A 13,310-nucleotide genomic window follows, 5' to 3' on the forward strand; every position below is an offset into this window, starting at 1 on the left:
TTGTTAGATCTTTATCTATTAAAAATGGAAAAACAGCACTTCAGCAAATTCTTTGGCCTCTGCTCATGATTACCCTATTTATTGATTGTTTGCCAAGAATGTATGCATCTTAAGAAAGCCAGGGTAAGAGCATTAAAAATATAATTTATTACGGCGTTTCAAGCAGAGTGCATTAACATTGTACAGTGAAGCAGTGGGGCTGTATAAAAAGGACTTTCTGACGCCTGCAAACATATAAGTTCCATAAATTCCTAAATAGGAGATTTCAGCTGTCTCTGGTATTATGTGATATTTGCACAGCAAACTTTAATGCCAGGACAGTTTTAGACAAGGATTCTACAGACTTCACTGCTCCTTATGGCAGACGTGCTGTTTACACAGACTCGTAAACCTTCAGCAAAAGCTCTAACACTGCCTTCAGGTTTAAATCATGCTGTATTTTTAGCAGGGAGCACTGACCAATGCTCTCCCCTTTAATACTAGAAGGTTATGAAGTTGCTGCACTTGGAGGTCTTGCCAAGTACTAGCAGGAGTGATCAGCCAGCTGAGATTGTGCTCCCCTGTACAACATTTTTCACATTAACAGAAGGACACTAGTGACAGTTTGTTAAAAGATTTAGTGGCTTGATTTGTAGTCAGATGATACCTGTGTCGCACTACCAGGATCCACCTCTGATAATCTACGCTGTGCCTCAAAATTTGGCCAGGAGGCTCTCCTGTGTTGTTTAAAGTACTGCATTTTCCAAAATGCTGCAACTCAGGAAACCATGTACCTGGCAAAAAGCGTGCTGATAAGCAGCGAAGTACCTGTGTGTTGTGTCTGATCATAGCTTAATTTGTCAGAACTGATAAGGAGAAAAACAAATATGCTTTAGCTGGTTTTGGATGTATCTGCACTGTTTGTTAGAATGAAGCTTTGCTTGCACTTTATCTTCAGGAATTACTGGTGAAACTGCTTAAGAATTTTGAGCCCTTACTCTGAGTCAGACGGTAATAGGTGAAACATCAATTGTGAGAGCCTGAAAGGGATTAAAAAACCAAAAAACAAACCACCACCTTTTTGCAGATGAATCGTGTGTGTCCACAGCTTATTTAAAACCAGTGAAGTAAACACCACTTTGCATGTACTGCTTTTGCTTTGGTCTTCTCTCCCTTCCTGGCCAGTCTCACTCAGATTACAAAAAAAAAAAAAAAAAAAAAAGCCAAAAAGAAAAAAAAAAAAAAATAAAAGCTCCTTCCTGCACTACATAAATATTGGCAAGCTTTTGCTCTTGTCTTTCAGTCTTTCATGCTGAGCCTATTGGGCAAACTGGAGTGAGTTTGTGAGCTTTTTCTTGCAAGCCTGAAGGGGTTTGTTTGCCAGAGATTGGCTCTCTGGTGAACAGATGTAGTTTAAATATACGTGCTTAAGAGGTATCTTTTCTATCATGATTTCTTACTATACGTTAGAGCACAAATCAACAGACATGGTCTTACTCTATTGTCAAGAGTAAACCTTCCTTTCAGACTACAGCATGTCTGGTGCACCTTAGCAGGTTAGGAGGTTTCTGTAAGTCTAGAGGGCAGTGGTTATAGAGGCATTAACATTGTAGGACTAATTGGAGTTCCTGGGTGCCCTGTTAAAATAACCCTTGTCATCATTTATGCTAAAGATGATACCCCTCTGGCAGGCTGCCATAAGACAGTTCTGTACATCTCCTTTTAACCCTTTTGCTTTCTGTCATTGAGAGATCCTAACCTGCTGGAGAGAGTGGAACAGGATCGGAGCTTAAAATGTCAGGTCATTGTGTCATCCATGTCCGTCTGGGAGGGATTTTCATAAAGTCCAGGAATCTGATTGCTGGGAGAGACTTTGTCCCTAAAGCAGCTTGGGTCATTTGTTACTTCTTTCTCTGTCATCAAAAGGGAGGAAAAAATTAAAATAAAATAAATTAAAAAAAAAAAAGGCAAAAGGAAAGAAAAAAGGTTATTTGCTTAGTATTCTGTGCAGTGTATGGAAGAGTTTGCCATATGATGCTACAAAACTGGAAATCAGTAATTAACTTTCAGGCATGCCAAAATAGCATTGTGGGGTGTAAAGTGCAGGAGACAACAATAACAACAACAAGAACAACAAAAATAAGCCTGAACTGCAGGTACACTTCTTAAAGTGGCATTGAAATCATGATTTGTTCCTTAAAGATGCGAGTGAAAGTAGTGCTCAAGTGCACTCAGTGAATGAAGCATGAATTAGTGTTAACTTTTGCCTTGTTTCCTTGTGTACTCTTTTCAGAGTGAATATATAACACACAAGGTGATTTGTTGTTGATGTTGAAAGCAATTAAATATTTTTGGCAGGACTAAGAAAGTTTTAATGTTAACGAACAAAATTATGTGGCTGGCACTAAAATGGCTTACAGTGAAGACATCTGCAGTATGTATTTAGGTTCTCATGCTGCCTGCTACTCACAACAAATCAGGCAGGACAGAGAGAATCAAGTTCTCTTCAGTCAACCTTGTTATTTCTATAGAAGGTAATTCTTTAAATCTGTATCTGATCAAGCAAGATAAATTTGCATTTTTGCCTTTCAGGGAGATGTATGTTTTATAGAACTTTCTCTTTTTTCAGGAGGGTGAGGGGAAAGGACTCGGGGAATATGTTGATCAAATATTTGTGATGATTCTTGATGCCTCCTCTGCCTGTTCGTACAGGTTTTATTTACATAACGCTGTATAGACCCACTTACTCTACTATAACTCAAGTTTAATATGTTAAATTTAATTTTTTTAATAGGAAGTATGCTTCCAGTTTTCTGTGTAGTGGAACATTATGAAAATGCCATTGAGTATGATTCTAAGGAGGAGCATGCAGAATTTGTGTTGGTGAGGAAGGATATGCTTTTCAACCAACTGATTGAAATGGCATTGCTATCTCTTGGATATTCTCACAGCTCTGCTGCCCAAGCAAAAGGTAAATAAGATTATGAAATTGTACAATGAATTGTGTTTGTTTGTGGGGTCTTGGGGGAGGGGCAGGACTTCTTTCAGGAATGCAATGCAGGTTTTACTTCTTAAACTTCTGGCAGATTCTGTCTCTGTATTTTTTTTTTTTTTTAATGTGTTTTTATTTAGTTAGTGCACATTTTGTTCATGGGGAATGTGGAGGTAAATTCATTTTTTTTTCTTTTTTTTTTTTAAAGAAGAAAAAAGACTTCAACTGAATCATTAGTATGCTTATTGACCTTAATAATCTGCTCCACTGAGGATCCACAAGGAAGTGTAAAGCATATTTGAGCAGATGGACTGTTGAGAGTCAACTTGCATTTATGACTGAATATCCAGCTCTGTTTCTTTTATTTTGTTCCTGATGGTTTTATAGACTGCAAAGTAATTTTTTTTGTGCTCAGTTCCTGCATTGCAAAATCCTTTCTAATTTATTAAGAGGAATGCTAACTATTATAGCATGTCCTATTGAATTCATGGGAACTTAGGAAAATATACTTCTGTACATATTAAAAAAATCTCTACTGTAAAACTTTTGTATAATTTCATAATATAGATAAAGCCTATCCTTGGTGGTGTGTGGGTGGGGGTTTTTGGAGGGGGGGATGTTCTTTTCTTTTGCCAGATTTAAGAGGTTAGAAACAAAGGTGGCTGTCTTGTTAAAATCAGATATTTCTTTTGCCCTTAGGAATAAGGTAAATCACTTTCTTTCAATTTTTCCTGCCCTTCTTGCCCACTCCCCCTCCCCTCCAAAAATTACAATCCTGCAGGGCTTATCCAGGTTGGGAAGTGGAATCCAGTTCCACTCTCCTATGTGACAGATGCCCCTGATGCTACAGTAGCAGACATGCTGCAAGACGTGTATCATGTGGTCACACTGAAAATCCAGTTACACAGGTAAGTCACAGACCAGTTCTGGGACGTGAACTGTTACTTGTCTGCTCTTACCTGTCAGTATTGCTTGTATTTCATTCCCACTGTGCTTTGTGCTCAAAGTACAAAGGCTTGCCTAAATTCCTTTTTAGTTACTCTAATTCTTCTTTAACTTACAGTATACTATTGCAGCAAACTTTTATAGCTCTGATACATAGATTTTCTTTGGATATCTCATTAAAACTATATTGCATTTTAGTCAATTAAATGATGCATTACAAGAAGGCATTTTACATAAAGTTTACTTAAGAGAAAAATATTTTTGCATATCATGAACAGTACCATCTGTGTGCATTTTGTAAAAGAATGACTTGCTCACACTTATTGTTGCTGTCTAGGTTCTTAAATTTCACGGCAACAAAAAAGAAAAAACGGTTAATATATTAATGCTTTTCATGATCAGTCGTGAGAAAGCATTACACCTTAAATTGTTTTACCAAGCGCATCAGAGCAGGAAGGTAGAAGTAACATGAAAAAATAGTCGCCACATGCAGCTGATGTATAATTCATGCATCAATACAGCAGATGTGTTGTATAAAGTAATTAACTAATCGGAACAATCAGGAGACCGAGAGCAATCTCCAGATGCATCTGCTTGATGCGCAAAATGAAATCTGTCTGTCTTAAAGGAATGTTCTGCAGCAGGATGCAATCTTGTAATAATCCCTTTTCTAATCTGTGTTTCAAATAGTTGCCCTAAACTAGAAGACTTGCCTCCTGAACAATGGTCTCACACAACAGTAAGAAATGCTCTGAAGGACTTACTGAAGGATATGAACCAGAGTTCATTGGCCAAGGAATGTCCCCTTTCGCAGGTACTTAGCATAACATGTAATAAATAATAAAGCACTATAGGCAACGCTGATGTGAGATTTGAGATTTCTACAGACTGTAGCAAGTAGTACCCGTGGAGTGGATCTGCCAAAAATGCAAATGCATTTGACCACTTCATGATCTTTATAAATATGCCTGATTCATTTTGAACATAGCCTTACAACGTTTCCCATGGGATGTTGTGAAAAGTTGTTTACACCACACTGAAATCATCTCACAGTAAACTGGATTTTAACTAGTTTTTGTCTTCAGTCTTTGAACTGCTTTGATGCAACTACTTTTTTCAAGCACATGTGTTCAAGATGTTAAAAGGCTCTTTACTTATTGCTGTCAAAAGTACTATTGAATCTGAATGCTTGTTAGATAACCTACAGTAGTTTTAAATGCTAATTCATAAACTGAGACAGTCTTTGGCATGCTATATGAGACGAGAATAAAGAATAAAGCTCTTTGGGTGATATGTTGTTGTTGCAAAGAACCAAAGGAAAATCAGTCATTTATTAGTTCTAATCAAAATATACCTAAACAAAAATGAAACCTCAATTTATGCATTGCTAAATATTGAACCGATGCGTTCCTCAAGCCTTAGTTGTATTGTTCTATTTTTGCCATTCTTTTTGTTCTTCTCTTGTCAAATTACTGCAAAGGCGCAACTCATTTTTCTACGCAGTATGGTGTCCAATGATGCTGTGGTGGGAACGTGGTATTTTTTTTTACCTTTTAAATTTTAAAATGTATTTCATTGTGGTGCAGTCGAGACAAATTCAATATACAAATAAATGATACTAACTGTGGCAGGGAGGGGAAAAGAGAAATTAAGGAAGTAAAGGTATTTTTATGGGGATTTTATTTCTCTTGCTTAGAATACTGGAGTCTTTGTCTCTGAAAGACTTCAGTTAATCTACAGAAGACTACTCTCCTCCTCTGTCTATTTTTCATGAAGATAGATTATCAGACTTGTTTCCCATCACTTTTTTTTTCACTACAATTAGATTGTTTTCAGTGATGTGGCTCCAATATAGGAAGTTTTGAAGTGGAAATAATCAAAATTATCTTCACTGGTTGCAAACCATTCCAGTAATATGTCTACAAAGTTATCTTGTATGTACCTACTGTAAAAGCATGTAAGCTTTTGCACTGGCTTATGGAGGCTGCAGATAACTTGGGATTTTTCTCCATTTTAATCTAATAGGGTTACTTTTTACTTGATACTCATGGAAAGCAAATAATTTCTATTGAGATGGAATATCTCATTTCTATTTGGACCTTGTGTTTCACGAAGGAGTTTCTGTATATATGTATATATAAAGCAGAAAAAAACTTTTAAAAGGAATGATTTACTATAGACAGTATCATGGTACTGGAGACAATTCAATAGTTACATTCTTCTAAAAAAATTCTTTCGAACTGTACTAAATTTTTCTGTAATAACTTTAATGGACAAAAACCCAACTTGCTTAATAGCAGCTCTTCAAGTTAATGCTTGAGATGACTAAAACTCCAGACTAGAGAACTCTGATTTGGGACTGTTTGCTTACTGGTTTATATTTCTTTACTTGCAAGGAATACACTTAAAGCTGTGAGTTTCTTACTGTTCTTTAAAGCATGCTTATTACTTTTGCCATCTCTATCTTTACCAGTGCTGCCATAGTTGGGTTGCAAGAATTCAAATAACTTCTGCTTTTCTTTTTTTCTTCAAAAATCAAGTAATATTAAGCTTAAAATACATTTCTTTAATCTTAACTTTTGGAAAATCAAGCTGTTAGAGCAGTTGATCAAGAGCCCATCAGTCAGTCTAAGTCTTCCTGTTAACCTCTGGGAGCTTGAGGGAAGATGTGTTGATCTGACAGTGTCCTTTTCACATGAGTAAATTGATCTGACACTTCCCACGTTTGTCTTACCTCTAACTCCTTGTATATCACTCCTATGGAACGGGCACTGATTTAAGAGTGTCAGTGTTTTATTAAAGGTATAAAGTTTGTGAATTGCCTGCCGTGGTGTGTTCCTGCAGCAGAGGTGAGAAGTAAGAGCAAGGCAGAGGTCAGGAGACGGTGTTTCCTTAGGGAATCCATCAAAGTGCCAGCATAGGAGATTCTTCTGAGAGCAGGGAGGGGGTCTCTCCCGTTATGTTCTTCCATGGGTATAGGTAATGCCATATGAAGTGCTTCATCACGAATGCAAACTAATGCAGTGACACCATACCGTAACTTATTAACACTGTTATGGATATAATTTATTAACCACAGAAAAATGACTCAAAGTGGAAACGAGTGTAGTTATCGTTTCCTGTCACTGTCATTAGCAATACTCTGTTTTGTGTAGGTATGGAAGGACTTGTTTTAAAGTAATTAAGGCGCTGTGCTCAATGCATGGCATCTCTGAAGCCCCATTTTCACTTAGAGTTTACTGTATTTTCTGAAGCAATCTTGCATTTTGTATATTAAAAAATTGCTCATATTTGTTCAGAATACTGGCATTCTATGTACGGAAAAAAACTAAAAACAAACATTTTATATTATTTTATAGTGCAGATATACTTAATAGCTTGAAAATATGTGAACAAAACGGAGAACCAGTTGCAGAGTCTTGAAAACTTAACGGCATTATTTGCTTGAGTGGTTTTTTTTTCTTTAAAATTTTTTAGCCATTTATTTTCTTGTCCAACTAAAACCTTGGGGTTTAAAGGTACGAACTTGGGATGTAAAGGTACTCACGCCTTTCTTGGTAAAATACCACTGTGATTCTTGCTCTCATTAGGAGAGTTTAATACATGGTCCTTTTTGAAGCTACTGTAATTCTCACTCTGTGACTGTGTGGCCTGAAGGCCTGAAGGTGAGGTTTATTCTCAGTATATGAGCCCACATCATGGGGAATCCCTGTAAACTTGACCTGCAGTGCTTAGGATGGACTGGAGCAAATGCGCGGCTCTGAATTGCTGTGGAATTGCAGACAGCCGTCCAGAGATTTAGACTGCTTGATACCAAAAATTTGAGACAAAGTGAAAGGACACTACAAACTTTGCATGGAAAAGCCAAGCCTGTTCTGAATTATGTGCTGAAGTGCATATTTTCATGCTTTACATCGGGTTTGCAGATTTTATTGCTAGAGACTGGCAGCATGTGCAGATGCCGACTGAAAGACTTTTTGCATATGATACGCACAGCTTGCTTCATTTCTGTTTCCTCTCCAGACCTCTTTTGATGGGGAAGGTAACTTGGAATTTAATCTAGGGCTCAATTTTGGGCCGTCTTGTGCATTCCATTAAATTGGTCTATCTCGCGAGTGGCCTAGATCTCATTTCCCTCCTGTTTTGGCTCTTCAGTCTCCAAAGGGTTGTAAAGAAATTGTTCTACCATCAATTCTTATTTCCAAACCCTTGCACAGAAGCTCTACTCTACCTCAGTCTTATGGGAGCTGCTCTAAAGTGATCAGGCAGGCAGGCAGCTCTGTTGCATTTACTTATTTAATGTTAGTCCTTCAGTGTCTTGCCTTAGTCTTAGCATTTTCATACTTCATTTTCACAGTTTTGCTCTGTTTTGATTTTTAGTGAAGAAGTTTCTTCTTACTTCCACAGTTAATAACTGAAATACCACAGGCTGTATTTATTCTGATATTAATAAGGTCTTTTTTCCTCTTTTGCCCCTACTGAATTACTGCATCTTTCTCTGTTTCTATGTGTGTGTATATATATATATATATATATATATATATGAGATACATATGGTTGGATCAACTTTTATGAGGAAGAGGAGAGCAACATGGGGTATTGATCTGAGAAAAGGACGGGAAATTCTTCTGATAATTCTGGAACAAACTCACTGTGTGCTTTTGAACATTTAGATGTACCCCTTATCTTGAGTTCCTGTAACCTTTTCCACTAAAAGAAGATAACAAGTCACCTACCAAATGAAGAGATTGTAGAGATTAATTAGTATCTGGGCACTGCTTTGGAAATATGGCAGTGATCAAATGGCATTGACTTTTCTACTGGTATTATCTTGCCTGATTTTTTTTCTACAAAAAGATTTTCTGAATGATTGCTGTTAGTATTCACAAATGGGCACTTTATCAAAGCACTGCAAAAGCACTTCTGAAGCAAGGTATTCTTTTTCTTACCCCATAGTATCCTGAAATATGAAGGTGTCTGGGGTTTTTCTTTTTCTTTTTTTTTTTTTCACCCTTTAGCTTATCCTTTGAGACTGTTTGTATCTAGTCTGACTCTCAGGACAACCATAAGTCAGTGCATTCAAGATGAGAAATTCCAGGCCTGATATATAGTAGAATTTTAAATTTCAATGGCTTTTTGTTCAATATTTTGTAGGGGACATGCAATATTTCAAAAAAAATATCCAGAGGCTGTGATACTTGGGGACATAGTAATTTACAGACTATTTTAAAATTTTTGGAAGATATTTGTGTGTTCCCCCCCTTCCCCCACCTATAATGTCATTTACATAATTTTGCTCTTGGTGATAAGGGAATAGCGTTATTTCAGTCCGAAGGATATATGCTTGCATTCCATGAAACGTACGTGTACACAGAACAAGTGCTGGTACGATACCCAAGTCTGAATAGTTTTGCACTTGTGACAAATATAACTATCCTGACTGCATTTTTAACAAGCTTTCATGCTGTAGTGAGTGATTCTCTGCATCTGACATGGGCACGGTATAGATCATATACTTTCCTTTCTGTTCAGATATCCTGCCCTGAATTTGTAAGCTGTTATGTGCAGACTTTATATGATCTGGCAGAGACAACAGAAAGAAAGCTTTCTTGGAACATCAGTGTTTCTCAGTTCACCTGATCTGAAGGCACTTGGCGAATAGGCAGCTCACACTGCTGTTCTGATTCACCCTTCCAAAATCCTCACCAAAAAAGTTGCGTTTGCTAAAATTAAAATTTCTGTACTTAGACTATCAAGGAATGAGCTATTAAGAGTTGCCAAAATGCATACATTTTATGAGCGGTTTTCAATTCATGCTTTACTAAACCAAAAGGTGTTTTTTGCCCCCTCCCCTTTTAATTTTACCTGCCTAGACCTGACATCAAGTCTTTGGATTTCTTTGTGGCTCGTAAGTCTCTTCTCTCTTCCTCCCCTCCCCCAATAATTAATAACCTGAGTAAGGAATGCAGCTCTTTTTTCTGCTTTAGAAGTTACTGTACTTTAGATTTTAAAGATGTCATTAATTATTTCAGGGAAGTAAATCCTTGAGGGCCTGGGCTCAGCTTTTGGCAGGCAGGGCTTTTCAACCCACCCCCCACTTGCTCAAGAGCATTCACTGTGACGTCTCTTCAAGCTGACATGGTATCTGGCTTCTTAAAACATTTGCAATTAACTATTAAAATTTGTGCCTATAATTTTTAGTTGTCCAGATAAAATGGGCGGTGCAGAGCCTATTGCTGATGGGATGAGTAAGATGTAATACGTGTTTTGGTAGAGCTGCATGGGGACCTTCTCCGGGTACTCAACCTTTCAATTGATTGATTGTTTGATCATTGATTTATGTTCTTTAGATGCACCTAAACACTCTGTGTTAAAGCTATGCCAGTCTGTCTGCAACTGTTTAATCTGTGCAGCACCCTATTAAAGGCCAAAATATATAGCTATTTTTTTTCTGCCTTTTCGTTAGAATTAAGTATAACAAGGATGTAAAATCACTTTCAAAAACAGTTATGAGGCCTGAAATTATTGTGAGAGGAAGGGAAAAACATGCTTTGTTCCTCAAATAAAGGCAGTTTCTGACTTCAGGAGAGTCTGTAAGGTGTCAGCATGTCCCTTAGTATTTGTGCTGTAATGAGGTCTTGTTTCTGCTTCTGAAAAGTGGAGGAGTCCAGGAGAGGAATGGTGCTAGTGTTGAACTTGTTGTTGTTGTTGTTTGGGGTTTTTTTGTTGTTTTTACTCTCCTAAAGACAGGAGTTATAAGCACCTGTCCTCCACTAGGCTTTCTTGTGAACAAAGTACAAAACTAATGCATTTTTGGGACTGTGCGTCCCACTTTGAGTACGAACCATTTTTGATTGTATCTCAGCAATTTTGAGAACTGTCATGTGAATGATTATCTGCATCATATGGACTTCAAGTTTTAGGGAAGTTACAGAATGAAAAAGAAACACAGCACGTTTTCTTCGGATACGTTTTCCTTCTAAACCATGTATGTTTTGTAGAACTGAGCCCTACTTGACTTCTGTTTTCACTCAGTGTTCCTGAAATGGTATATAGAAAAACTGGCGTTCTAAATATTTTTGGTGATGTTCTTCTTTTTTGTAGATACATGTATACACATAACCATGCCTTTTTTTTTCTTCTGGGCACATTTAGTGGGTTAAGAGGCAGTCAAGTAATGCACTACTACAAAATTTTGTATTCATTCATACTCGTTCATTGCATTCGTTTCTTGCATACCTCTTAATACAGTCACAGCCAAGTGCAAACCCTGATTCATTTATTTTTTTCATAACTTTATTAGAGAGTTAACAAACCACTTCTCCAGTGTTCTTTAAAACAAGATTGCAAATAAATCTTCTTTTTTTTTCCCTCTTATTGGCAAATTTTTGGCTGTGGAGTACTGCACAAGTATAAACAACATGAGAGATCCTTTAACATAACATGAGAGAGCTTTTAGTCGCTTTGCTCCCTAGCTTTGGAACTCATTGCCAATTGAAGTAAGGAAAGCTTGGCTGTTGGGACTTTTAAATCTAGACTTAAAAGTTATTTGTTCTGTTTAGCATTTTTAAAATGATTCTATTAGGAATTGTATGTGCTTCAGTTTTAATTTTAACTCATAATGATTGTAAAGCACCCTGGGATGCTTGCATGAAGGGCGCTACAGAAACCCAAGATTGTATTGTACTGTGTTGTAATGTATTGTATTATTACATGGTACTGGAGTTGGACCACGGACAATTCATATAGAAAGCATTTGAATACTTAGCTAAAGATAAGGAGTGTGTGGGGGGGGGGGGGTACTGTCTTTTCTTGCTTCTTTTCCCCCTTTTCTGTCAGTTATTTTATTAAACTAAATTAACATGGCAGTTATTCCCTAAGAAATGCCAGCATAATTTACTGCTGCAAAGGGGCTCAAAATGTAAACCAGATGATAAACTAAAAATAAAAAAGTCCACATTAAGATTTAATTGCACTTCCCTTTCTATATTACGTTCTTATGTAAAATACATTACAAAACAGTACATTCTTTATCACTTCCTTCACTTTTAACTGAATTTCATTAACAATAAAGAAATATATTGTCTCTATTTCAGTAATGTCACTTGACAGTTAATCCCTTAACTTGATGTACATGTCTTTAAGATTTTTTTTTTTTTTTTTTTTTTTTTTTTTTTAATAAAGAACACGATAGCACTGACTGGAGCCAAGTATTGCACAATCATGTGATTTGCAAGTTTCCCAGCTCACAGCTTTGCCAGTGCAGGTCAATTCACACCTGCCACACTTATGCCATTCTGGTCCTCATGTTGCTTTTCCTCCGTGATTGTCAGAGGTAGAGAGAGTTGTGCATGCGGCTCCTTCCTTCCCCCCCCTCCCTCCCCACTCCAAATATGTGGTAAACCGTGTGCATTGGAAGTGTCTCCTCAGGAATTAAATGGAGTTTAATTTCTGTCCATTAGAAAGCTGCTATCCACATCGCCAATTAAGCCTTCTATTTAAAGGGCGAGGAGATACGTATGTCTACATCTTAATCACTGCTGTGACTGGTTTGCAGAGACCTTCTCTGACTGGTTCAGTTATTACTAGCAGTGGTGGGAGGCACAGGGATCAGCGTGGTTATAAAACCTACCCAAAAGCTGAGCAAATTCTGTAGGTGCTGTAGCGTCACTGTCAGCAGATTTGAAGCTGAGGTACATCTGTGTTAGGGGACGCAGGGGTGTAGGCATAAGGATTCTCCAGGAGAAAATTACTTGAATTGGTAATAATTTTTACCTGGCAGGAGCAAAAGCAAACAGGACCCACTTGTTGAGAGGCAGTACTCAGAGACATGCAACTTTCACCTTGTCAGCCAGGACTCATTGCATGCCTTCACTGTAATCATAACTTAGAAGAAAAGAGATGAGTTTCTCAGACTGAGCAAAACTCTCAAAGCTTGCTCCCCCACCATTGCCACTTTTTTCTTTTTTAATTAGCAATTAAGTTCTTCCTTTTTATATCCAAGATCCATGGTACGAGAACCCTAAGGCAAGGGTGAGCTTTGTCTCTCTTTCCTTGGACACTTCCTTAAGAACAGCACAAATGGTATCAGATTCTGCTAGTGCCTTGCAGCAGTGATCAGAGGACAAGTTTTTCAGGACAGTAGCAACCTCAGACGTGCCTCACTCGAAGCCCTGGAATAAACTGCTCAAAAGCGAAAAGTTCTGTTCCTCAGAGGTGGGAACACATGAAACGTCCTCATCTACACCTATCTCATTTATTTTTATTTTGTTTTTTAAGTACTAAGATTTCCTACACTCAGAACTGCAGTTCTTCTGTAAGCTTGTGCCATAAGAGGGGGGAAAGTGTGCCTGGCTGTCCCAAGGGATTTGATAATTTACAGTAAACTGTGAGG

The 13,310-nt window shown here is 37.5% G+C and overlaps 1 protein-coding gene across 5 annotated transcripts in view; it reads left to right on the plus strand.

The window, feature by feature from the left end:
* The window catches only part of SATB1 (SATB homeobox 1), a 93,016-nt gene that overhangs the window by 23,190 nt on the left and 56,516 nt on the right, over positions 1-13,310 (plus strand). For 4 of the 5 annotated variants that reach the window (XM_048302212.1, XM_048302229.1, XM_048302222.1 and 1 more), the window contains 3 exons: positions 2,774-2,950; positions 3,753-3,879; positions 4,607-4,730. In XM_048302212.1, coding sequence (XP_048158169.1) covers positions 2,774-2,950; positions 3,753-3,879; positions 4,607-4,730 — 428 coding nt within the window. Of the gene's footprint in view, positions 1-2,457; positions 2,514-2,773; positions 2,951-3,752; positions 3,880-4,606; positions 4,731-13,310 lie in introns of those variants that run through there. The other variant, XM_048302238.1, reaches the window with a different exon arrangement.

The sequence above is a fragment of the Corvus hawaiiensis genome, chromosome 1, assembly GCF_020740725.1.
Source record: "Corvus hawaiiensis isolate bCorHaw1 chromosome 1, bCorHaw1.pri.cur, whole genome shotgun sequence".
Lineage (NCBI taxonomy): Eukaryota > Metazoa > Chordata > Aves > Passeriformes > Corvidae > Corvus > Corvus hawaiiensis.